Genomic DNA, 26,751 nt, shown 5'->3' on the forward strand with positions numbered 1-26,751 from the left:
ATGGAAAAATATTCCTGTTTCCAAGACTTTTCCCACTGTTCTATTTTGTAAAACATAAAATTATGAATATCTAAAAAAACAAATGGATCAATCTGTTTTTGTTTAAGGTGCTTGGTAGCGCAGTTAAAATGTTCGTGTGAGAGCACATACAGTAGACTACACGTCCCAGAAAACATTTGGGCAGATTGACAGGTTGAATGCCCTGCCTTCTGCTCTTATCTTCCTCCAACCCATTTTAAGGCCCGCCCAGGTGTCGTCAAGTTTCACTGCTGCTTTGACGGATAGATGATGTCCACACACTGTTCATGAGTGAGCTATTCAACATGTCTTATGTGATCGTTTGCAGAACTCATAATGGGTGGATGGAAATTCTATGATGACTGGCTCATAAATACCAAATAGAAAGACGGGTTGGAATTTTTTTACCAAGACATCTGGAAATTAGGGTGTGGAAAAAGTATGGAATTTTGAAATTTCAAATGTGTAGGAACCCTGGAATGTATATTGGTCGAAGTGATTTGTATTTCAGCATAAGATCTGAAAGAGTTTGAGGCATTGTGGAGCAAGTGTGAGTTGTCTTGATACGTTGGATACTTCAAGAGTATTGAACCCTTTAAATCCTAAGCCTTAAATGGTCAGCCTGGACTTTTTTTCTTATTTTGACAGTAAAAAGGTTAGAAAATATGCTGTGAGTGAGTCCATTTGCCCATTTTTTGAGAGCACTTTTTTTTACCAAGTCTTTCAAAATCTAGCAATGATTTACAATTTGCTGCATGCTATAATTCTGCTAAAAAGGCTTCTTCTCCAGCTTCTAGTAGAAGTGTGGGTGAAATTACCATAATGACCCAATAAGCCTATAAAGTGCAACATCGCAGGTTTCAGAAACTGTTGGAATTTTTCCAAATGCACAAACAGTGAAAGAGTTACAGTCTTTCAAATATGTGCAGGGTGTGCCATCGATGACATGTCAGGTTTTAAAGCAGGGGTCTCAAACATGCGGCCAGGGGGCCAAATGTGGTTTGCCAAAGGTTCAAATCTGGCCCATGGGATGAATTTGCAAAGTGCAAAAATTCCACAGTCAAGGCTGTCGAACTCATTTTAGTTCAGGTTCCACATACAGACCATTATGATCTACAGTCAAATGATAGCATAATAACCTATAAAACATAGTGACTCTGTATGTTCTTCTTGGTAGATGTGAAAAAAATATTACACTACGCCTATAAATAATGACAACTTCAAATTTTTTGTCTTTGTTTTACTGCAGAAAATATTTACATTTACAAACTATCCTGTAACAGTTAAATGTGAATAATCTGAACAAATATGAACAACCTGAAATGTCTAAAGAAAATTAAGCACAATTTTAACAATTTTCTGCCTTTTACTAAGTGTTTAGTGTCTTTGTAGATCCGATCCATAATGCATATGTGCAAATGAGATGTCGAGGCATAATATTATTAAAATTGCACTTATTTTTCTCAAGAAATGTCAGTTTTTTCAGGTTATTCACATCTTTTTTGTTTGGATAGTTTATAAAAGGAAGTATTTTCATAATTTAATGGGTTTTTTTGCACTAAAATAAAGGCAAAAATTTGGTCTTGTCATTATCTATAGGTTATTATGCTACTATTTTACTGGCCCGGCCCACTTGAGATTAAATTGGGCTGAATGTGGCCTCTGAAAGACCCCTGTTTTAAAGAGTTAATAAAGGTTTAGGTTTTCGTGGAGTTTGTGTAATTCCCGAGACACTGCAGAGAACGTAGCAACAGTGTGTGCATCTACATGTAGCCCCTGAGCATGTTCATACAGAACTTAATGCGTGTAGGCGGTTTCATGTGCACGTGCTAATCACAGGTTGAGGCTGAAGTTAGGTCTAAGAGTGACCCTGGAACGGATACAGCAACTAATCTACTCTGAAACAGGCCCGTGTTGACTCCTGCTCCCTCTTTTTCCACTCCTCTTCCTCTGTTGCTGCAGTGTTCATAGCTTCATGAGGCACTTTATTAGGAGAGTGTTCTTTGGCTGTTCATTCACACCGATTAAAGCAGCCGAGCTGAGCTTAGAAGGATCACCTGTGACTGTGAGTGGCTGTGGACTGGAAGATCTGAGAGGAAAAATACAACGAAAATGGCTAATGACTTTTTTTTCCAAGAGATCCAGCAGCCAATCCAGAACTCCTACAGCAAATGTACATAATGGAGAAAAGGTGTGAACGAGTCTGTGGAGTATGTGTGGGTGATGTGTGGAGCTAAAGTGTGACCCTAAATGGAATACAGAGTAATGGTAGGTGTTGCAAAATGTGAAATGTCCTACAGTATGTTTAATGTCTGCTGGGATATAGATGTGTGGGTGCCTGTGATTAATGACGGTGGCACCATAATGTATGCTCATGTTTGTTGTGTTGTTGTTTTCACAGAGCTCCATGGAGTCTCCGAACCTGGAGTTTGAGTACGGAGACACTGACACACTCACTGCAGAGCTTTCAGGTAACACTGTGCTGAAAGAACACACATGTTTTACTCACCTTGATTAACCCATAAAGACCCAAACATCCACTACCGACCACAAGCATCTACTGATCTAAACTGTTTAATACCTGTTGGTCAGTGCATGTAAGTAATTGGTGTAAAATACAGTTATTCATCTTTTCATGGTCATCAGATATGACTCATTTGGACGTTCAGAGTCTCCGTACTTACTGTGGAAATACCGTCATCTTCTACAACATTGATTCACCAGTAAAACCCATGGAGTTGGATCAATGACAGTGGATGGACACACTTGGTGTCTGTTCAGTTAATGATAGATTTTTCTGAAAAAGTCACTTTTTCTGTAGTTTTCTGTTTTTGATATAATAACCCTCAACTTTAATCTGAGCTTTTATGAACACCTACAGGTACATCTCAAAAAATTTGAACATCATGAAAAAGTTCAATATTTTTTGTCACTCATTTCAGAAAGTGAAACTCATATATTATATAGACTCCTTAGACAGAGTGAAGTATTTCAAGCCTTATTTCTTGAAATTTTGATGATTATGTCTTAAAGTATATTCATTTGTATGTACTCAATACTTGGTTGAGCCTCCTTCTACATGAATTACTGCATCAATGTGGCATGTCATAGAGGTAATCAGCCTGTGGCACTGCTCAGGTGGAATGGAAGCCCAGGTTGGTTTGATAGTGTCCTTCAGGTCATCTACACTGTTGGATCTGGTGTCTCCCATCTTCCTCTAGACAATACTCCATAGATTTTCTATGGTTTTCAGGTCAGGCCAGTTTTCTGGTCCATCAGTCACAGTATAACACCATGGTCATTTAACCAGCTTTTGGTACCTTTGACAGTGTGGGCATGTGCCAAGTCCTGCTGGAAAATGAAATCAGCATCTCCATAAAGCTTGTCGGCAGAAGGAAGCATGAAGTGTTCTAAAATGTCCTGGTAGATGGGGGTGTGGACTGTGGACTTCAGAAAACACAGTGGACCAACACCAGCAGATGCCATGGCAGAACAAACCACCACTGACTTTGGAAAGTCCAAAGTCCTCTGTTCAGATGACAGTCAATTTTGTATGTCATTTGGAAATCAAGGTCCTAGAGTCTGGAAGAAGATTGGAGAAGCACAGAATCCACATTGCTTGAAGTCCAGTGTGGAGGTTCCACAGTCAGCAATGATTTGGGCTGCCAAGCTCTGGCTCTGGCTTTGTTTCCTGTGCCAGTGCTCCAAGCCTCTGAAAACGCACGATTCATGCACAAAGAGGGGTACGTGCAGAGGGGGGAGGGACAAATGGCAGTTGAGTTTGATAGACATATCACCATTCAATCATTTCGAGTGGGCGCTTAAAATGATTGGATGGTGTTTTTTCAGTCCTGTCCGTTTCACAAGTGACTTAATTTTTTTATTTTTGTGTTAGAACATTTAATTAATTGGTTGTAATCGGGGTGTGAAGGGGATTTTAAGCAATATAGTAAAAAAATGCTCCAGGAAAACATCTCGCACCCCACCTTTAAGGATGGTTAAATATAGAGAAAACTTCATTTTGGAACTGCCACAAATGTCTCACTGGGTCCTTCTGGGTTAAGAAAGTTACTCATAAACCAAGTCACAAGGGTGACACAGACTGAAGACGCTGAAGCGAGTAGACCAGTCCCAACAAGTTTAGCAAATAAAACAGTATAGACGACAATAATGACTCATCATGTGATTTTATATTAAAATTCTGGATGTTGAATTGTTGCAGCACCTGTCTGGCATGTAGCAGTTATCAGGTAGCAGGTAAATGCAAATAGAGGGATACATTACATAAGAACAAATTACAGTGAATATCGGTATTGATTGAAAGTCAGAATGATTGACCTCCTGGTTGATGGTAAGAAACAGCTGATTTGGTAAGAGTGTTAGTCATACTGGCACAGACACACAGACAGACGGACAGACAGACAGAGCAGCTCCTCAGGGTCATGAGTGATGACTGGTCCTGTATCATGCATGGGAACATGACGAATCATTAGACCATACATGATGGATCTGTCTGTTTGTCGAGTGTGGTTTAAGTGCATTTACCAGTGTTGGTAATCCTTTGTTTCTGTTCATTTCCATCCTGTTCTATTCTACCTACAGAGCTCTACAGTTACACAGAGGAGCCTGAGTTTGCCCTGAACCGAGATTACTTTGAGGAGGACTTCAGGAGCCATGGTATGTGTGTGTGTATGAGTGAATGTAAGGTCTACTACATAGCTGCTGATAAGCCTCTTACACATTTTCAGAGTAACAAATCAGTGAGAAAAGTGAGCTGTCTGCAGTGTGTTTGAAGAATGGGGTCAGAAATACTCACGTGCACTTGACCAGGACCTGCACTGTATCAGATACCCAGAAGTCTACACTGGAGCTACTGCTTGATGCTTATCTCAGAGACCTTGATAATTCCTCCAAATGTGTTGACGGATGGAAAGACTGAGGCTTTTGTGTACCACTGACTGGTTTAATTCCTGATAACGGTGCCCTTCAGTGAAATGAAGGTTAATCTAACAGTGTTCTCAAACAGTGCATGGCATACCTTCCTAACACAGAACAAACACAATAAAATGCATATCAAAGGGATTTAGAAGGGAAATTGATGCCGTTTCATTCATTTCTTTTTGCGTTATTGTCCAACTGTCTGTTTAAAACTCAAAACAATAGCTCATCTTCATCACTGTAGGTGTGTAACATTGGCCAGAAATGCTCCTCTTCTTGTAAGCCAGCTGGTATAAGATGAGTGTGACCAATGACATCAAAGCTCTGCTTTTTTAAGCTGTTCAGTGGATGAATATCCTGCAGATACAGATGAGCAGGCCTGTCCGAAACATGTGATTAATGTTTGGCTACCGACAATAAAGCCGCTTTCCCAGCTGAAGCTCTGCGTCATCGTCAATCTCACAATAGATGAAGGTTTAATTCAGTTGTTTAACCTGGTTATTCCAATGAAAAAAATATTAAAAATCTACAAGGAGTCGTGTTTTTACTGTTTTACTTGATGATTGTGAGTGAAATATTAACAGAAGACTCTATCAGGTGGGGAATTGGTCAACAGTTTTGAATAGCTCAGCTGTGCATCTAAACTATGTCAAAGGTCACTCAGAAAAAGAGCAAGGAGCCAAACAAGTCCAAAGTCATTATGGTATATACTGAAACACGTATGTCCGGTGCACAGGATATATTAGTCCTGTGTGAATAGAGCTTAAGACAGGGTAGCTAAATTAGTCTGACCTATAATGTGATGCTATAACAGCATTAACTGATTTATTTAAGAGGTATCAGACAGAAAAAAAGGGAAAAGGGGACTTCCTAAATAAAGGCGTGGACTTCTTTTTTTTGGCCGAGCTTTGTATAAATACATAAATACCTGTCAGAGGCTCACTTTGAGGTACATTTATGATCCATTTTTACTGGACCTGCCTTGAAAACATATTCTTGTTTTCAGGACTGCATCTTTCCACTTGCACTTGAAAAACAGTCAGAAACCCTTTCTGTCACCTTGTCTCCAAGCAGATTGGTAATGAATAGCAGGATTAGATGAGAGATTGTCTGCCTACTGTGTTGCAGAGATAGAGCTGCCTTTTCACATCAGTCTTTTCATTGGTTTGTGAGCATGTGTTTATGCTTTCAGTGAGCTTTGTATGTTCAGCGTAAGAGGGTAGTTTCCTGTCGGGCTTATGCTCTTTGTGATTAAATGTCGGGACCACTGACAATGTAGCTGTCATTGTTCATAAATCAGTCACTGGGCTAAATCACTGTGATTATCATGACACATGTTTAATTCAGGTTTCTTGCTGTGAAAAGTGAACTAAAGGGTTTCTTTTAAATTTGGGTAGACATTGACAGTCAGAATTACTTAAGTAGAAGATGATGTGAGCTGGAGTGATCATGAGGATGCTGCGCTGCCTAATGTTCATTACTGTGTCTAATCAAATGAAGAGTCTAAGAATAGACTCACACTGTGAAAAACAAGGCTTTAATCTTTGACAGATACGTGCATAGGTCTTTTAGGGAAGTATTTTTGTACTTCATGTTGGTGTTATATTTTCCTTATTCCTCTTTCAGTGTGTGTGCCTTCTCTTTGTGACCCCTCTGTCTCTGTTAACCGTTTACAGTTCAGTCATACTAGGGATGCACCCATACCGATACCAGTATCAGGTATCGGTCTGATACCGAGCGTGTGTACTCATACTCATACTCGTAATAGTGCTCCGATACAAACACACAGATACCACTTGACAGCAGCGTGATGTTCACCTCAGAGTGCAGCAGGCACACGGTCGAGGAGTAATGCCAGCAGTGTGGAGATTCTTCAAAATAAACGACGGTGACAAAAGTAACGCTGACTGATAGTAACGTTGAAGACACAGACGGATACCAATGGAGCAGATTATCCATCCTTTGCGTACATTCCGCAAGTAATTCTGTCCGTTTTCTGGGAGCTAGCAGATGCGTACCCAGAGCCATATAAAGAACATCATATTATCTTATAAGGCTCTGTGTGTACCCAGATGGAGAATACCACCAGGAACCGTGGAGGTAGAGGATCTGTTCAAAGAGCGACTGTGTGAATTAATGAAAAACTACTGGCATATTTATGACAACCACCCTCATCAATATCAACATTAGTATCCACATTAGCGTTACCTCCTCTGTTATCTCCATGTTATTATCAACTTTCTTCTTCTTCTTCGTCTCAAAAAACTTTACTCTTCTGTGTGACATTTGTCCAGTGTGGTTAATTAAGAGCAACGCCCCCTGGTGGATTGATTGAGAAACGCTCATTCCAACGCATTAAATGTCAGTAGCAGCACTTTGTTCCAGTCAGACTAATGACAACGACAATAAAGCACATTTTCAAAAGTAACTAAGAACTGTAATGGTATTATTAAGTACTTGTATCAGTACTCGGTATCGACAAGTACTCAAATGTAAGGACTTATACTTGGTCTGGAAAAAAGTGGTATCGGTGCATCCCTAACTCATAGAAATAAACTGAAATTAAAAATGTCAACCTTAGTGTATCATTGGAGGACATGACAAGAATGTATTAATTTTGTGAAATTTTCCAAAACTTTTTATTTTCATGTAGAAAATCAAGGTGAGTGATGTTACCATATTTGGCTCCTTACCTGTAAGTGGCACACACACACAAAAAAAAAAAAAAATCTAAGAAGTAAATATATTAAAAAAATTTAAGAAAAACATGTGTAAGATGAAAAGAACATCACTTTTAGAACTTTAGAACACCATAAGTGCTGATCCAGACACCTGTCAACACACACATTATCCCTTTGAACATCATTACTTACAGACGTGGAAAAAATTATTATTATTCATTGTAATGATTGTTAGAACTAAATGTACATTTGTTTGGACAAATATAATTATAACAACAAAAATAGCTCATAGTAGTTTCATTTCAGAGCTGATATCTATCCATTTTCCATGGTTTCTTGATAATAACCAAAATCACTTCAGTTCTTACATCAATATCTATGGCATTGTACTGACAAAAACAGTGCTTTTAGGCATTCCATGTTTTCTTTTCTGTTTGTTTTAGTCACATGATACACATAAGAGTTAGTGCTTGACTGCATAACCATTGCTTTTGATGACTTTTGATCATCTAATAATTTTTTCCGCAACTGTACATTAGTACCATTACTTCATGGTACCTAAGAAAGCAGGTACACTCACTGTTCATGCAGAGGTGGACCTTACAGACCCTGTAGACCACATTGGACCTGAGATTGGTGACTCACTGTCCTCACTGGAACTGTTGCTGTTGCTGTCACTGTCTTGTAATGTGTGTGGAAATTACCAAAAATAGTCACTTGCCTGATAAAGAGTTAATTACAGATTCTAACTGAGCTTCATGTCTCTTTAGCACCCAGTTATTTTCAGAGCTGATGCACTGCAATGAACATGATGTTGAAAAGTAATGACAGACAGGTCCCAGCAGCAGCCCTTCTCTATATTTACATGGGAATAAGCACATCAAGGTGGCAGTTGGACTAAACTTGCACTTGTCTTAGTAAAGCTCACATAACACCTACCGAGAACATGAATCATCTTCAAGTTTTAAACACTTAAGCTGTGTTGTGTTGACTTTCTAGTACAGTGGTTTCCAACCTTTTTTGGCTCGTGACCCCATTTAAACATCACAAATTTCTGGTGACCCCAGACATTCAAAACAGAGACAGTTTTTTTTTTGTTGCTAAAATTAATTTATTTTTGATCATGTAATAGTTTGCTATGATATGTTGCAAATAAACATTAATTTTAGACAACATTTAGTCTATGTAATGTATATTATTATGGACGGAGGCAGAAAAGCCAGGTGTAGATTACTGCACAAAGGTAGAATTTTATTTTCCTTGGTCAGCATATGTACTGTCAGTCCAGCTTGTATTTACAAGGCTGACAATTAATACTGAACAAACAAGAACTCAAACGATGAATTATGAAAGAGCTGCAGCATCTGAAACCGACCACAATGAACATTTGACAGATAAACAGAACCACAGTGCTTCAGTTTCAGCTCCACAGTTTGTCATGTCTGTTATGGATTGGGATTGTCTCTGTTAACTCACCCTATATTTTTTATTAGGAAGTTTTTTCTTTTATCAATTATTAGAAATTTCAGGTGACCCCATGGTTGAAAAACAGCATTCTAGTAGAAAAGATCATGAAAAAAAATGTTTTAAAGTAGTGACAGATTTTATCACCGTAAGATAAATGATGAAAAAAAGAAAAGAGTCAAACTGGGCCCAAACCATGACATTTAATAGTGTCATTTCTTTTTGTTCATATTTTCAAAATAGAGCAAAACTGTTTTTAAGACTTTTAAAGAGAGAAATAAGAGAAGTAACACAGTCTTCATCTTACAAATGAAAACTTAACCTGCATGGACAAGTTACTAACCCATGATTTCCAGGTGGTTTTCAACTTAAGTACTGTGTTTATTTTCAGGCAGAGTTGAAAATTAAATATTTTTTTGCTGTTTTTATAGCTGCATTTACTGTGAAACTGCACATTTGATCATGCTTATGACACTTCTACATCAATCTCACAGGGGCTATCTTGGTTTTGCACTCAGATTTATTGAAAAAAACATTGCTATATATGAAATATACTCCATTCATTTTGGTAGTGTGATTTTGTGAAAAATGGGCTCAGGGCTGAACTGGTTAAAACACTCACTGGATCCAGCAAGAAAGGTATCACGAGATGCTGGCTTCAAAACATGGCCCTTCTGTGGACGCCTTTATTAATATTGTGTATCAGTTACAGCATATGGAGCAGATCACTTATAATCTGAGGCTACAAAAGGATGTAGGGGAAGGACATTGGGAAAAGTGGATGCTTTTCTTAGCTCAGTAGATTTAAAAAGGCTTCCCGCTTAAACCTGCCTAAACAGATGTAACTCACAGTCGCAGAAAAAATTATTAGACCACCCTTGTTTTCTTCAATTTCTTGTTCATTTTAATGCCTGGTACAACTAAAGGTACATTTGTTTGGACAAATATAATGATAACAACAAAAATAGCTCATAGTAGTTTAATTTCAGAGCTGATATCTATCCGTTTTCCATGTTTTCTTGATAATAACCAAATCGCTTCAGTTCTTCCATCAATATGTATGGCATTGTACTGACAAAAACAGTGCTTTTAGGCATTCCATGTTTTCTTTTCCATCTGTTTTAGTCGCATGATACACACAGGAGTTAGTACTTGATTGCATAACCATTGTTGTTGATGACTTTTGATGGTTTAATAATTTTTTCCACGACTGTATATACAGACACATTTATTCTGTGTGAGAGTGCATATTTTTTACCTATGCAAGTTGTGACTCTCTGATCCTGTTGTTTGTATTACGTATGTTTAACCATGTTTGTAGTAAAAAAAAAAAAAAAAAAAACACTCACTGGGATTTTCTGCTTTAGCCCTATTGGTTTGACATGACCTGTAGACTATCTATGGTGGCGGGTGTAAAAATAACCTTAGGTATTTTGTGTTTTTACAGATAACTGATATTAGATTTAGTTCACAAATATGACTTATCTCCATTTTATATATTAGCATACAGTGGCAGAACCCCCCTGACTCCATTTCATCCACTCACAAACATATGAGGGCTGTTCAATAAGTTCATGGCCTCACCCAGAAATACTGAGTAAAAATCAAATGCATTGGTCCGTGTCAATGGTGATGGGATAGTGATGTTTGAACATCGATGGACCAAGTGCATCGCTGTAAATGGAGATTATGTTGAAAAATAAAATATAAATTATCAGTCTGTGTTGTTCTGTTCTGGGTGAGGCCATGAACTTATTGAACAGCCCTCGTATATTTGCATCTGTAGATATTGACAACATAAATCCTCACTGTAAATAAATCATAAACATAGATTTTAATTGACTGGATCTCTGTACATCTTCTCATTTCTTTCTTTCTTTCTTTCTTTCTTTCTTTCTTTCTTTCTTTCTTTCTTTCTTTCTTTCTTTCTTTCTTTCTTTCTTTCTTTCTTTCTTTCTTCTTTCTTTCTTTCTTTCTTTCTTTCTTTCTTTCTTTCTTTCTATACTATTCTTCAACCCATTGTTGTCCTTGTTCTAGTCAAATGTTTGTTTATGTTAAGTCTATGTTTAAGTGTGTTCATGTTTATGTTGAAATTGTACGTCGTGAGCTAAGAAAAAACAAAGCCAAATTTTTAGTATGTGTTCACATACTTGGCCAATAAGGCTGATTCTGATTCCAATGCATCTATAGTAACCCAAATTGACTTATGTAAGGCAGAGGACCAATGTGCTCCTGTACAACATCTCACACCATGTTGTTGTGTCGTCCCTTCAGCCAAAGGCAGGAGGTGGATCGAGCTGGCAGTGGAGGAGCAGAGGGCGTATGTAATGAGGCTGCTGGATGCACTCGAGGTGACGGACAGGGACAAGAGGCTGAAGGTGGCCAGAGCCATCCTTTACTTGGCTCAGGGTGAGTAGGCACATCACATTACAACCAACAATACAGCACGACACCGCTTTAACCCATAAAGACCCAAACAGCCACTGGTGACCAAAACCATCTGCTGATGTCATATGTTTAATAACTTCTGCACCATTAATCCTATCAATACAGTAAATAACTGGTGTAAAATACAGTTTGTCATCTTTTCATGGTCATCAGATATGACCCATTTGGACGTTCAGAGGCTCTGTAGTTACCGTGGAAACACCGTCATCTTCTACAACATTGATTCACCAGTAAAACCCATGGAGTTAGATCAATGACAGTGGATGGACACACTGGGTTTATGTTCAGTTAATGAGAGATTTTACTGAAAAAGTCACTTTTTCTTGAGTTTTTTTTTTTTTTTTTTCTATTTTTGATATAATAAGCCTCAACTTTAATCTGAGGTTTTATGGACATCTACATGATCAGTAAAATAAAAATATAAAAATACCAGATTTTTTACTTAAAATTTTAAAAACTGGGCATAATATTAGAATAAATGGTGATAAATCACGTAACCCTTTATAGGGCACTTATTTAGAAATACTCTGAAATTCTAAATTTCAACCTTAGGGTGTCATTGAAGGACATAACAAGACTGTATTACTTTTGTAAAATTTTCCAATTTTTTTTTTATTGTTTTGTAGAAAATCAAGGTTAACAAAGTTACCATATTTGGTTCCTTACCAATAAGTGGCAAAAAAAAAAAATCAAAAACAAAACACATGTAAGGTAAAATGAAAATGTATTTCAGAACATTAGTCCAACATAAGTGCTGATCCAGACCCCTGTCCACATCCACATTATCCCTTTGAACATCATTCCTTACATTAGTACCATTACTTCATGGTACCTAACAAAGCAAGTACACTCACTGTTCATGCAGAGGTGGACCTTACATACCCTGTAGACCACATTGGACCTAAGATTGGTGACTCACTGTCCTCACTGGAACTGTTGATGTCAGTCTCATAATGTGTGTGGAAATGACTGAAAATAGTCACTTGCCCGATAATGGTTAGGAAAGGTTAAAATAGAGAAAATTTCATTTGGGAACTGACACAGAAGTAACACTGGGTCTATTTGGGTTAAACTAGATATGTCAGCACCAGTGACCTGTAGCTACAGTTCTGTATCGGTATTGATGTTAGCCCCTCTTTCGACACAATGATCTTCTGAATGGTGACATGAAAAAGCTCAAAGTGATGCAAAGACATTTATTTCAGACTGGTAAGGAGTATGTGAATCTGGTTTTGTGTTTTTAAATGTTTTCTTGTATTTTTCTCACATCTTCCTCCTCCAGGAGTGTTTGACGAGTGTGACACAGAAGTGGACGTGCTGCACTGGTCCAGACACAATGTTTTTCTGCTCTATGACATGGGTATCTTTACAGCACTGTTGGAGCTGCTCAGCATGGAGATAGAGTGAGTACATTCACTGAATTCTTACTTTAGGTTTATTTTACAAGGCTACAGATTGGCTGCTGTTCAGTATATTTCCAGTGAAGGGTAAGAGGTAAACAAGAGTCAGGATGCAGTATACGGATTTTCTTTCTCTTGTGTAAAAAATAAACAAAACAAAAAACAAAACAGGAGTGTGTACTAGACAGCTTAACCCAGTCTTTTTCAACCTTGGGGTCCGGGACCCCACGTGGGGTCACCTGAAATTCAAATGGGGTCACCTGAAACTTCTAGTAATTGATAAAAAAAAACAAAAAACAAAACTCAACAACCTACTAATAAAAAATATATGGTGAGTTGACAGACAATCCCAATCCATAAAAGACATGACAAACTGTGAAGCTGAAACTGAAGCACTGTGGTACTGTTTATCTGTCAAATGTTCATTGTGGTCGGTTTCAGATGCTGCAGCTCTTTCATAATTCATAGTTTGAGTTCTTGTTTGTTCAGTATTAGTTGTCAGCCTTGTAAATACAAGCTGGACTGACTGTACATATCCTGACCAAAGAAAAGAAAATTCTCACTTTGTGCAGTAATCTGCACCTGGCTTTTCTGCCTCCGTCCATAATAATATACATTATATAGCCTAAAAGTCATCTAAAATTAATGTTTATTTGCAACGTAGTATAGCAAACTATTATGATCAAAAATAAATACATTTTAGCAAAATGTCACAGTTTTGAATGTCTTGGGTCACCAGAAGTTTGTGATGTTAAAATGGGGTCACGAGCCAAAAAAGGTTGGGAACCACGGGCTCAACCCTTTCATGCCTGAATTGTTAATAAACTAGTGGTATTTCTGACGTTAAACATGTCCAATTTGATTTCTTCAATGTGTTATTTCTTCAGCATATTAGCCAGCTATTCATTGTAGTGGATTCCATACAACAACAGTTGTATGGAACAGTAACAGTAACAGTATAATGGTATTGTTTTATAAGCACATACACATGCATAAAGCACTTTTCACAAAGAGAATATATCACTGATTTAAGAAACCATATCATTTCAGTATAAAATGTAACTGTCCACTGTGATTAATGCCATTAATCAATGATTTTCTTGTCAGACACTTTAGTCACTGAGAGAAAAATCACAAAAAACAGGAAGATTGTGAACAAACCATTCTCTAAACTGTAGCTTATTAGAGATTTTCTTTGTAATTACATGTTTTGGATTCATATCAGGATAAGATTGTTCGTCTATCCTGCAATGAGGAAATTCAAGCATCGCATTCACAGTAAAATGATCCGAACAAATATTAGGAAACACAATGGGATGAGACAAAAGAGTTGGAGTAATTACGGCAAAAACTGTAGCTTTAAATAAAAACTGAGTAACTGACCATTGCAGTAGTGTTATGCATGAAAGGGTTAATGTTAGGAAAATCAGAGGGTGTGTTTTTCCACTTGTACTAGAATAAGAGTAAATTTTCCTCTGAATCCTCTTCATGCTTTCCACTCGTTCCCTTGCAAATCCTCTGTCTTCTCATTATTGTCAGAAGCTCTCTTGAGTCAGTGCAAACAGGGTTCATGGAGGGGAGATAACAGACACACACTTTAAATAAGACACTGAAATGAAGGAATACAGGAAACGCACAACCTATGATTCGCACTTCAAACCCCGCCGACGACGATGTGAGGCGGCAGCAGCTCCTTCATGTGTGCTTTGTTGCTGCTGGTGTCAGCCACGCTTTGAATCCAGCACTTTTTTGTAGTTACATAAGCTGCTCTGAGGCATCATGGCGCACTCTAGCCTATCAACACGCTGCAGAGTGTAAGCATGCTAATCAGGCAAACACACACAACATCTTTCAGGTTACGGATATTGATTAAAAATGTCTGACATCACGTTTAACTTAGTAACTTTTTTTTGCGTGAAACTGCAGATCAACATCCTGTCATATCAATCATCCTCTTGTCCGTGTTGTATTTAATTTTGTGTTTGCACAGACTGACTCATCCTTTCCAATAAAAACTGTTTACTTGTGTGTGTCTGCAGTAACAGCCAGGCATGCAGCAGTGCAGTGAGGAAACCGGCCATCTCTCTTGCAGACAGCACTGAGCTCAGGTGAGGAAACATAGCTCATCATAGACCTTCTGCGCATATGAAAGGACATTCTTATTTTATGTTTTGTCTGGTCTGAGACTGTCCACATGTCTTTAGTGTACTGGCATTGATAACTTTCTTAAGGTGTGGATATGTATATCATGTCCTAAATTTTTATTTTATTTATTTTTTCACCCCTTTTTTAATTTTATAAAAGAAAAACTTAACAAAGATCAAGTCATAAAAAAAAGGAAAGGACATTCTCCTCTCATGTGCTGTTTTTGTCATATTTACCTTCACCTTGATATTTCACCTTTGTGTCGTTTGGCCACATGCACACATACACACACATCTAATTTGCAAAATGTAATTATATTCTTTGTCCTTTTCCCTCACATTTGTTTTCAGACCCGGTCTGTGCTTAGCTGAATTGATTTTTGCACAAAATAGGCGAATAGACACACATTCATGAATACGGTCACACACACACAGCTCCGTTTGTGCGTTCCCCAGATGAACACTCACAAATAATTACAGGCTGCAGGAGTAAATGTGCAGCTAATAAGTACTATGAAATTGAAAACCATTATAGTTATTTTGAACAAAGTGAGAGCTTTATCAAGTGAACAAAATGTTTAATGCACAAAATACAACCTGGCTTACATCAGATCATAATTATGAATGGATGATGTGGTATGTGTAGGTGTGAATATGAATGGTTGTTTGTCTCTCTATGTCAGCCCTGTGTTGAACTGGTGATATGTAAAGGTGAACTCCACCCTGTCTACTGGAATAGGCTACACCCCCCATGACTCTACACTTTACAGAAACAGTTATAGGAAATGAATGAATGAAGCAGAAGTAATTTCCTGCTATTGTTATCTTCAAGCACATTGATTGAATCCTTCTTTTCCTCTGCTGCTTACCAATGCAGTACCTTCAGCCCTACTCTTCATTTCGTATTCATTTTGGGTTGTTCCTTCTTTTGCAGAGTGTTACTGAGCATCATGTACCTGATGGTGGAAACCATCAGAGTCCAAACAGAAGATGACAGACCTGAGTGGAAAGCAGCCAGAGAGACCTTCAAGAATGAGCTAGGTGTGTTTCTGTGATCTATATGATTAAAGTGGCTCACACCGGTGTAAATGTTTTATTCATTTAATTTAAACCTACAAGTTACAGGCATTTTTTGTAATGGAAAGCTTTTTTGTATGTTTGTACTGTATGTCTTGTGATATATAAAAATTCCCTTTACTTTTGGCAATATACATTATTTTGTAATCTCATCTTGTATATTACTTGACTGTAATATAGTTACAACTTTACTTCCCTCTGAGTGCTGTAGGTTAACTACATGGGATCAGATAAATCAATTTTTTTGAAAATAAACAATCACCTTTAACCTCTCAGGTTCACCTCTGTACAATGGCGAGCCCTTCGCTCTGCTCCTCTTCACCATGGTAACCAAGTTTTGCAGCATGAACGCACCTCATTTCCCCATGAAGAAAGTACTACTGCTGCTCTGGAAGACCATACTGGTTAGTACAGTGTGTGCACTACATCTACTCTGTCATAACACTTGCATTCATTTCTTTTTTTTTTTTTTTTTTTTTTGTGAAGGAGCATTTTATTTTTTTGTACTACACTGACAAGACTGATTGATAGATTCAAGCTGATTTATAGCTGAACTTAGTGTAGCATGAAAGACAAAAATGATAAAGATAATGAAGTAAAGGACCTGGGGCACTGATGGGTGGGGGGGTTAACCATGACAAATTCATGGGGCCCAGCCTTTGTGGGGGACCCGTAGAGCAGTGGAGGGGGTCCAGTGGATACAGGCTAGAAGCTGTGAAAATTTCATGTAAGATCTCGTGTATAATAGACGTAGAGAAGCCGGGAGTCGGACGTTGAAAGAATGTTAAGGTTAAGTTTTGTTTTCACGCTAGGGTAAGTGACGTTATGTATGGACCACACCCCCACAAACATACACACCCCCCCCGCCCCCCCTACCACCACCACCAACACCACTACTGCTCCGACAGATCAACAAGAGATTGAATTTTATGAAAGGGTCCACAACGTTTACCTTTCATGGGGCCCACAATTGGTAGCAGTGCCCTTGTATAGGACATATGGTTGCATTTACACTGCAGACAAAAGTGTCCCAAATCTGACTGTTTTACCCATATTTGACTCATATCTGTTTTTTCAAGAACAGTTCAAATCAATTTTTTTCAAACCAGACCCAGGTCACTTTCATATGTGATCCAAAATCGGTTACATATCTGATGTTTTGCTATGCGACCTCAGTCCAAACGGTCATGATGCAGTTCTTTTTTTCTTTTTTTTTTGCATTCATTCCTTACATGATTAACTGAACAGAATCCGTAAAATGTCCTTCTTGTCTTTCTATCCTTTTCGTCTAGTTCACACTGGGGGGCTTTGAGGAGCTTCAGGAGATGAAGGTGCGAGGTCGGGAGCGTTTGAACCTGCCTCCACTGCCTGAAGACAGCATTAAGGTGGTCCGAGCCATGAGAGCAGCGTCTCCCCCCGCGTCCGCCATGGAGCTGATTGAACAGCAGCAGCAGCAGAAAAGAGGCCGACGCAGCCGCAGGGTACTGACCCCTCTCCTACACAAATACTCTTATTTAGGTGCATCGATTATTTATCATTTTAGTTTAAATGCACTTAACCAATACCAGTCTTCTCACACTGTAATTTCCCTTAGACAATGTATTAGTCAACCAAAAATGATTCAACCACAAAAAACCAGCTGGAAAACAGGAGTGAAAATGTCAAGGCTTTAGCGTGTTGCACAGGTATCATTTTAATCTGAGATGTCTAAGTCAATAACAGGTAATAACATGTTTGATGCCACTTGTGTACTAACGTAGCCTTGTTTTATGAACACTAACCAATAGAGGCGTTCATCTCAACTTTTTATCCGTTAACAGCTTTATCTTTGTCTTGTAAAATGATCCTGTAGAATGACTTTTGTAAGCGCTTTCCATAACTCTTCATTTTTTCCAAAAGCAGAATAGCACCATAATCACCGGTGCAGGGGCAGCTTTGGGAGTCCCAGCGTTGTGTTCGAACAGATTAAAGTGGACTGCGTACTGCAGGCTGTCACTCTAATTGCCGTCTGGTTTCTCATTGCCCCTCTTCCTTGTGTCCCCACAGAGTGCCTTTGTTGATAGCTTGGAAGGAGACAGTCCCTTTCCCAAGAAGCAGGTCTTTACCCACAAATACCCTCTTCTTTTTTACCCTCTGCATTTCTCTCTGCATTGAGCTGGACTTTTTGCACTCCTCTCTCACATCCCCGCAACCTTTTTCTCTCTGTTCCTCTAGACTCCTCTCTGCTTCCTCTTTTTTTTCTTCCTCCACTCTCTGTAATTTAACACATCCGATCCTGTGGGAATGCTTTTGTTCTGAGAGAGAAATATTTAACTTGTCAACGTGACACTTCTAACAGTTGGACAAAATCCATAAAATAGAAGGAAGTGGAAGTGTTAGTGGTTTTAGTGCAGTCAATTCCAATACTTCTCATGCTTTCTTGTTTTTATTGCTTTATTTTTATGTTCTGCACTTAATTACCTTTTAGACTCATACCCCCCCGCCCCTCCATATAGAGTTGTTTCTTTGTCCCAAAATAGCATTTTATTTACAACCTTTTGACATGCCTCTTTTTCCGATCTCATCACTTCGTCCTCATTTTTTTACTCTTCCCTTTCCTTACTTCCCCACTTCCGTCCTTCCATCCGTCCAAGATTTTTATCCCATTTCTCTGACAGTATTCACCCGATTCTTTTCAAATTTCACACACATGTTCTTTACATGCGTATTCTCTTAATTTTTGTATTTTTACAAATTTTTTAAAAGGTTGAGAGTTACGTCTCAAAATTCATCCCAGGGTATCAGTGAGCAGGAGGGGCAAAGTGTTGTGCAATCTGGTGGGGGTATTAGTAAGCTCATCTTACTTTTTCACTTGTCCATCCTAATTTTCCTCCTCTTTCTTGTCCCTTTAGTCTGTTTTCTTCCCCATGTTCATCTAATCCTTGTTCCCATCACACTGTCCTTTTTCTCTTCTACTAACCCTGTTTCCTCCTCCTCCTCTCTCCTCCTCTGGCCTGCTCAGTATGGGTGCGGGGTTTGAGAGACAGGGCTGACTTGCTGGCTGTTGTCATTGGCGCTGGAGCGGTCCACTGTCCCATAAAGACAGTCACTTCAGACATCCACAGTAGTGGCATCTCCCCTGTAGTTTTCATCACATTGCTAGCAGGTTTGGCTAGAAAATCCACCTTGCACGGTAGAATCTGGACTAGGGGTCAATGTCATGAAAATGTATTCATTGAGGAGGTGAATTGAGATTTTCATGAACATAGTTGTTCTTTGTTTGCATTTGGGTTTCAGTTGACCTCTTAAATGGATGACATTAAAAGTATTTGCCCCCTAAGCCTGATAGAAAAACACTAGCTTTATGTCCCACAGAGAATGGCTTCTCCATAGAGAATGGCTCACAACAGTTTCACCTCGTCCCCTCTCTTCCCTTCTCTCCCACCATACACTCACTATATTCCTCACTAAGTCCAGCATTAGTACGGCCACCGGTGCACCATACATCGACTGCACTAGCTCAACTAATGTCCTGATCGCTGACTCATGCCTGATGCTTGCAATGTTGCCACAGTCATTCACTTAGAATAAGTTAATCTGAAATACTGTGTGTATAAGAATGTGTTTCACACCTGAAATGGGAATGTTAGTCTCTAAGAAATAAATCTAAAGTGTTAGTATTGCTTGCACTTTTATGCCTGTGTCTTTGAATGCAGATGCGTGGTAAGTTAAATCAGATATGATGCCTGTGGTTGCTGTGGAAAGCTGAGTTTTTCTCCTACTTTGGGAAACCGTCAGTGTTTTCAGTTACTACTCAGGGTTTAAGCAACAAAACAGGTTCAATGAAAAGATCTTTAAAAATGCTTTGGGAAATACACTTCTTCAGTTTCTTGAAATTTTGGGAATGTTGGGAGTCTTTGTACATTTTTAGAGGAAGCTAACCCACACCCAGAAGATGTTTAGCTTAGCTTAGCTAGCACCTCTGACAGCTGACATTTAGCATTAACACATTATGGGCCTATTATGTTTTTTCACATTTTATCCCAAAGTATTAAGTATTTTTTAGTGTCAATGGGTATAAATTATTACAATGAATTTTAGAAGTGCTGGTGGATATTTTTGACCCTCTGAACTAGCTTAGCAGTTTTTGGCTAAGCTAATGTGGACACGTACAAACTCCGCTTTTTTTTTGCTCCTCATAGGATAGACCATGTTCAGCATTTTTTTTTTTTTTTTTTTTAAGTCAATAAATTACTAAGTTTTGGGGACATTTTGTACTATACAGACATGTAGATTGTTGCAAACATCTGTGAGGGCATGTGTCTCCCTTTTGTAAGAAAGTGAATAAGGCAGTATTTCCCTCAAATGTAAAGCTGGTCTTAAAAATAAAATGTTCTGCTTTTGGTTGGGCTGCTCAGTATGTTTTCACTGTGGCCAATATCAGACATATCAGAAAACCTTCATCAGCTTTTCTGTATAATGCTTTGTCTGCATGAAACTTACCAGGTTGTCCCTTAAGACTGTTCTCAATGGGGTTTCGTGGCTATAAATCAAATACTGTATAGATTTAGACTTGCATGTATGTGTGAACACCAGTTTAGATTGACAGTGTCTGGGTTGATATATTTTTATTATTTATCCAAGGGAATAAAAATCTAAATAAGTAGCCTAGTGGGTCTCTGTATATTTATGCTTTTACTGCTGATGTTTTTGTTGCAAATGGGCCACAACTTGGAATTAGTTAAGTATTTTTATCAGTAGTTTATAACTTGACTTCATATAAATAAATCTTTTGTCAACATCAGGATGGTGCCATTTTTGTGCTGCAAGTGTAAGTATTAACACATAACTTGTTAGGCAAAATGTATGTGGGAATTTGGGTTTCCTGTGAATGCTATGTTGATTGGCATGTTTTAAGTTGTACATTATAGGTGGTTCATAGGTCTTGCAACTATCTTTAACTGACTTACATGAGCAGCACCTGCCTTTCTCTCATAGCCCCTGGTCAAACAGGACAGCCTGGACACCTACAATGAACGAGACCCATTTAAGAATGATGATGCCCGCGATGAAGAAGAAGACCCTGAGGATACAGACAGCGGCATCGAGGGCGAGGTGGACCCCCTGGATCGTGATGTCATTATACAACCCCCTCCGCCGCCACCTCCATTAAGACCTCCTACAGAGAGGGTCAACTTCCCCAAAGGTCTCCCTTGGGCCCCTAAAGTCAGGTTAATTACTTCATTTTTGCTTCTAATTTAAAGCAGCCATACCATCTGCCAAACTAGGGCGGTAAATTAGTAATATATGCTCACACTTGGTGTTAAATGTCCACTTATGGCTTAAATTGTTACATACTTACAGATGAATTAAGTTATCTATTATCTTTACTCGTACATTATTCTATCCGTCAGGGAGGAAGGGCAACAGATCCTGCACAAAAAATGGCATTAAAAGTATTTTATACGAGATCTCTTCATGAAAAATAATACAGGTGATCATTAACCTCCTAAAACCCAGCTATGGGTTTTCTGTCCACATTTGTGGACAAGAGTTTCACAACTTTATACAAAAAAAAAAGAAAAGATAACTGTTCACCACAAAGGACATTCCATAAAAATTTTAAAAACTGCATCTGAAAAAACTGTTGCATCATGATGTTTCCAATATGGGCACTTATTTAATAAAGAACAAAAAAAGCTTTTACTTTGCTGACATTTCCTGGGTCTTAGGAGGTTAATGTACCTGTTGATGATTCCTGGCACATGACTTATTAGTGTAAGAGCACTCAGCTTTTATTCTGCAGAATAAAACCTGTAAATGGAGGTTGGACACCAAAGTAGAGAAACTTCCCTCTCACAGCCACAGCGTAGCACCATTCGGCTGGCATCTGGTATCAGTTTCCCACCCGGGTTTTCTGCCATGATTTGTTAAAGAAGAAGACGAAGAAGAAAATAATTATCTCACTTTTTTTCTCTTCAGCAATATGCTCTCCATCTGCATATTACAGACAGTGTGTGTCTGTCTAGGGTACAGCTGCTTGGGGTACATAAATAATGCATCTGAGAAAGGAGGAGTGGAAGAGAGGGTGACTAGTAAACACTTCACAGCCCTGCATTTATCAAGCGTTAATTATCAGCAAACTTAGATTTCTTCAATCTCTTTGTAAATTTTCCCTCTAAAGTGTAAAGTGTTTTCAGCTGCATAGGGCTGAGTAAAAGCTGATCGGTAAAATGCTTTTCAACCCAGAACACAGAGCGCAGCAGCATACAGTGTGACTGATGAGATTTTAGAGCGAATGCAGAGTAGTGTCCTCTTGTACATTTGTGTGTTTGTGTGGGTGTATGCACATGTGGAAAATGCAGAACTGTAGCTGCAGGTGTCCTAAATGAATCTAAAATCTGACTGCAGCCAATTTGTGTATCCACAGGGAGAAAGACATAGAGCACTTCCTTGAGACCAGCAGAAACAAGTTCATCGGGTTCACATTGGGAAAGTAGGTATTTTTTCACGTTGAACCAAATATAAAGGTGTTTTTGAGGTATGTGGAGGTAGCTCTGTTTCCAGTCTTTGCATCTAACGTTAATGTTTGTTGTTTTGTAGTGACACAGAGACCCTTGTGGGCTTACCCCGACCCATTCATGAGAGTGTAAAGACTCTTAAACAGGTGAGAAGTAAAACCAATGACTTGTGTGTTTCACTCTGTAGTTGTCTCTCTCAGACTCTTTTTTTTTTTTTCAGTCATTCACAGAATCACACATTCAAATATTTTCCTTCTTCCTCTTGTTTTTTTCTGCTTCACCCTAGCTCATTATGGTCAGAGCATTATCTAATCAATACTCCCACGCTGTTGAATCCCCTCACCTTGGCATCCCACTTAAAAATCCATACAACAGCAGACTGAGAAGTGTGGTTACACAGAGCATTGCCCTTCTGGGTGTCAGTCAGCAATGCCAATTAACACTTTTCTCACATCTTTGTAGACAGTATACTGCGTCATGTAATGTGGTTTCCTGGGTTTTTTTGTTTTTGTTTTCTGCAGCACAAATATGTTTCCATTGCTGAAGTCCAGATCAAGAGGGAAGATGAACTACAACAATGTCCACTGACTCTGGTGAGAATTCTTATTCTTATTCTTATTATTTTTTACTCTTACTCTTATTCCTATTGTTAAATTAGTAGGAGATGATCGTAGCCTTTTAAAATATAATTTGAAGCTTATTGCAATTAAAAATAATTGAAAGTAATTAAATCAGCTTGAAATAATGTGTGTCTGGTTTAACGTGTGGTATGTTTAGGGTGAAGAGGAGGTGGAGGAGACACCAGCAGAGATTCTTTATCTAGGCATGCTTCCTAACCTCTCCCAGTATGTGGTGAGTATTTCAGAATGAATTTTGGATGAAATGAACTTTTGCACATTCATAGAACTCACAATATCCCCAAAAAAATAAATAGAAAATTTTGAGGACAGTTTGCAGTGCAGCTCTGGAAAAGACAATGAAGTATTAAAAAATAATGCAGTTGATTCCATCTGTTGAAAACCATTGTTGGAATATGTTAATTTCCATTAAATGACCCTACTAACCTCTTTGTTTTAGTTATAGACCTTTGTGGACATAAAATCATTATACAGTGAAACCAAGAGCAATTGTGGAGCAGATTTAACCATTTTATATGTGTATCTCATATTTTGTGTTGTGTTCTTTGTCAGATTGCACTCCTGAAGCTGCTACTGGCCGCAGCCCCAACCTCCAAAGCCAAAACTGACTCCATTAACATCCTGGCTGATGTGCTGCCTGAGGAGATGCCGTAAGTACTGCAAAGCCTGTCTCAAGTCGTGAAAGACATGAAGCCATTTTAATTACTAGGCTTTATCAAATTTCAATGTTTACACCTGCAGTAGTTAATTAATTAAAGGATCTAATCTGAAAAACTAATCCTGTGAACAAATGTTCTACTTCTTAAACTGGCTTACACCCAATCATTGATTTTAAAACCAGTTTCCATCAATCTACAACACCATCTGACATTTTTTTGGATGGATTTTTTTCTGTACAGCTTTTTGCTTGTCAGTGTTTAGCTGGCAAAGCCTCAGATGCATCACCAACAGTCTAAACAGAATGTCTGCTTGTTTTCTAATGAGAACAAATGGTCTGTTGCTTTGTCTTGGTGGGACAAAGCAGTATTATCAAAGACAGAAGGGCCTTAAAGTGTGTGTGTTTGTCTGTTTGTGTCCTGCAGTATCACAGTTCTTCAGAGCATGAAACTAGGAATTGACGTGAACCGTCACAAGGAAATAATTGTCAAGGCCATCTCGGCACTGCTGCTGCTGCTCCTCAAACACTTCAAACTCAACCACATCTATCAGGTTACACACACAAATACACGCCTATAATCTTATCTTACTTTTCCTCTCTCTACTGGCTGAATTTTTTTCTTATTCTTCATCCTGCCTTCCCCCACCTCACAGATACACACACAAGAAATGCACCTCCCCCATGCTACTTCCAGCACCTGATGACCCCATCAGACATGCCATTACTTTCCTCCTTTCATTCTTTTCTCCACCCCCACCTTTAGACCTTCATCCCTGCTCATCATGTCCCTCTTCACCTCCTGCATCAGCCTGAGACAGAGTGTCTAAAATGTTTTTAAGAGGATACTGGCCTCATTTCAGTTGCTTAATGTAGTTTACTACCACTGTCTGTCATACTTGTTGAAGACTGTACTCTATCTTTATTTTATAGCATGTATTCAGCTTTCTGTTGCTATGAAGGTACATGTCTTCACAAGCTTTTAATTGGCTGCTGTATGTTTAGTAGTAGTGCCCTCTGGTGCCACAAAGTGAAATCACACATGTACTGCAGCCACAGAGGGCCATCACATCCTTGTTTGACAACCATACAGACTCATTGTACTAAAGTGCAAGTAAAGCTGCATTACATAAATGAATAATAAACATCAAATGCACAGAAAAATACCTGCAATACTGAAATATGAGCTGACGATATATTCAGCAGCAAAATTGCTCCTGTTTTTAATCTGACTAAAGCTTCTCGGATGTGGTAAAGGATTTATATTGCTGCCTCATGAGAATAGAAATCCTCTGGTTCTTGACCTTTTCCCCGTACATCAAACTCATCAGCGATACAGGATTATAGGATACAGGATTATGTTTTTCTTGCATTCTTTGTAGTGTTATGTATTTTCCCTGCCACAGGATCATCACATTTATAGCAGTAGTTTGTCAAAAATAATCACAAAAGATGGATTCAAGCTGAGAAATGCTATTGTTTTTTTTGTTTTGTTTTTTTAGCTATGACTTAAATTACACTTCTAACAATTAAAATAAAGAAGCCAAACAGTAAACGCTGCAAAAACTTCCTATTGTGTGCTACCGCCTCCACTTTTCTTGCAGTTTGAGATTGTCTCTCAGCACCTGGTGTTTGCCAACTGTATCCCACTCATCCTCAAGTTCTTCAACCAGAACATCATGTCCTATATCAGTGCCAAAAACAGGTGGGATCACTCTCTCCCTCTATCTCTGTAGTAGAAGCACTGTATTTCTTGTTTTGCTGTGAAATGAAAGGCAAGAGGCACTGTGAAAAGATGTAACTGAGAGCAGATGAAAGGGTGGCCTCTCCTCATAGCACTGTTTATGGTATTGTACTGAACTAAAATGACTGCTATTCTGTACTCGTTGGAAATGCAGTTGCGTGGCTGTGTAGAAAAGTGCTGCCTCAGTCTACACCAGCTCCTAGGAGCCTGGTGATATATGTCCATGTAACAGTGACATGTCAAACTATCTGTCTGCAGTATATGTGTGCTGGACTTTCCCCACTGTGTGGTCCATGAGATGCCTGAACTCACAGCTGAGAGCCTGGTGAGTTGAAACACTCTGAGCTCGACAACTGATCCACACCGGACAAGTCAACAAATGATGTTATAGTATCTCTACATCTGTTTTCAGGAAGCAGGAGACAGCAACCAGTTCTGTTGGAGAAACCTGTTTTCTTGTATCAACCTGCTGAGAATCCTAAACAAACTGACCAAGTGGAAACACTCAAGGACCATGGTCAGTGATGTAGCTGCTGTTTAGAATAAGCCTAGATAATCAGTTAAATTGGGTTCTGCTTTGAGATGCTTTTAAAGAACATTGTTGTATGCTTTTAGAGCCTTTTCACTTATTGATGGTGTTTTAAATGTATGTTCTTAGTTTAGTGTTTTATGTATGGTTTTACAACTGACTTTTATTGTGTTTTATGTATATTTTTAGAGTAGATGGATGGCTATGATTTAGTGATGTAGTTCTTGAGACCGGTGTTGGTCTCAAGACCAATTTTTTGTGGTTTCGGTCTTGTCACGGAGTCAACTCATTTGGTCTCGGTCTTGTCTTGGTCTCAGGATTTGTACAAAAACCGCATCATCACAGAATAGTGTCATTATTTATTATGTGTCCTCTTCAAATGCAGCCAATCAAATGCATCTATTTTAAATTTTCTCAACAGACAATGCCAACCCTCCACAGTCCGCTAGTGATGTAGTTCTCGAGACCGGTCTCGAAACCAATCTTTTGAGGTCTTGGTCTTGTCATGGACTCAG

The 26,751-nt window shown here is 38.7% G+C and overlaps 1 protein-coding gene and 1 long non-coding RNA gene across 4 annotated transcripts in view; one reads left to right on the plus strand and one right to left on the minus strand.

Moving 5' to 3' along the window:
• Positions 1-26,751, plus strand: part of strip2 (striatin interacting protein 2) — a 39,443-nt gene that overhangs the window by 8,619 nt on the left and 4,073 nt on the right. For 2 of the 3 annotated variants that reach the window (XM_030149784.1, XM_030149787.1), the window contains exons 2-20: positions 2,420-2,489; positions 4,621-4,695; positions 11,376-11,510; positions 12,832-12,952; positions 14,989-15,057; positions 16,028-16,134; positions 16,447-16,574; positions 17,463-17,651; positions 18,217-18,267; positions 21,148-21,380; positions 22,580-22,645; positions 22,753-22,816; positions 23,192-23,263; positions 23,448-23,522; positions 23,861-23,958; positions 24,391-24,517; positions 25,568-25,668; positions 25,966-26,032; positions 26,120-26,224. In XM_030149784.1, coding sequence (XP_030005644.1) covers positions 2,420-2,489; positions 4,621-4,695; positions 11,376-11,510; positions 12,832-12,952; positions 14,989-15,057; positions 16,028-16,134; positions 16,447-16,574; positions 17,463-17,651; positions 18,217-18,267; positions 21,148-21,380; positions 22,580-22,645; positions 22,753-22,816; positions 23,192-23,263; positions 23,448-23,522; positions 23,861-23,958; positions 24,391-24,517; positions 25,568-25,668; positions 25,966-26,032; positions 26,120-26,224 — 1,953 coding nt within the window. The remainder of the gene's footprint in view (positions 1-2,419; positions 2,490-4,620; positions 4,696-11,375; positions 11,511-12,831; positions 12,953-14,988; positions 15,058-16,027; positions 16,135-16,446; positions 16,575-17,462; positions 17,652-18,216; positions 18,268-21,147; positions 21,381-22,579; positions 22,646-22,752; positions 22,817-23,191; positions 23,264-23,447; positions 23,523-23,860; positions 23,959-24,390; positions 24,518-25,567; positions 25,669-25,965; positions 26,033-26,119; positions 26,225-26,751) is intronic. The other variant, XM_030149785.1, reaches the window with a different exon arrangement.
• On the minus strand, positions 209-26,750 carry LOC115429950 (uncharacterized). The gene is made up of 3 exons (XR_003936849.1): positions 26,656-26,750; positions 6,016-6,020; positions 209-219 (listed from the first exon to the last, which is right to left on the minus strand). It is a non-coding gene; the product is annotated as an uncharacterized LOC115429950 (long non-coding RNA).

Source organism: Sphaeramia orbicularis, chromosome 12, assembly GCF_902148855.1.
Source record: "Sphaeramia orbicularis chromosome 12, fSphaOr1.1, whole genome shotgun sequence".
NCBI lineage: Eukaryota > Metazoa > Chordata > Actinopteri > Kurtiformes > Apogonidae > Sphaeramia > Sphaeramia orbicularis.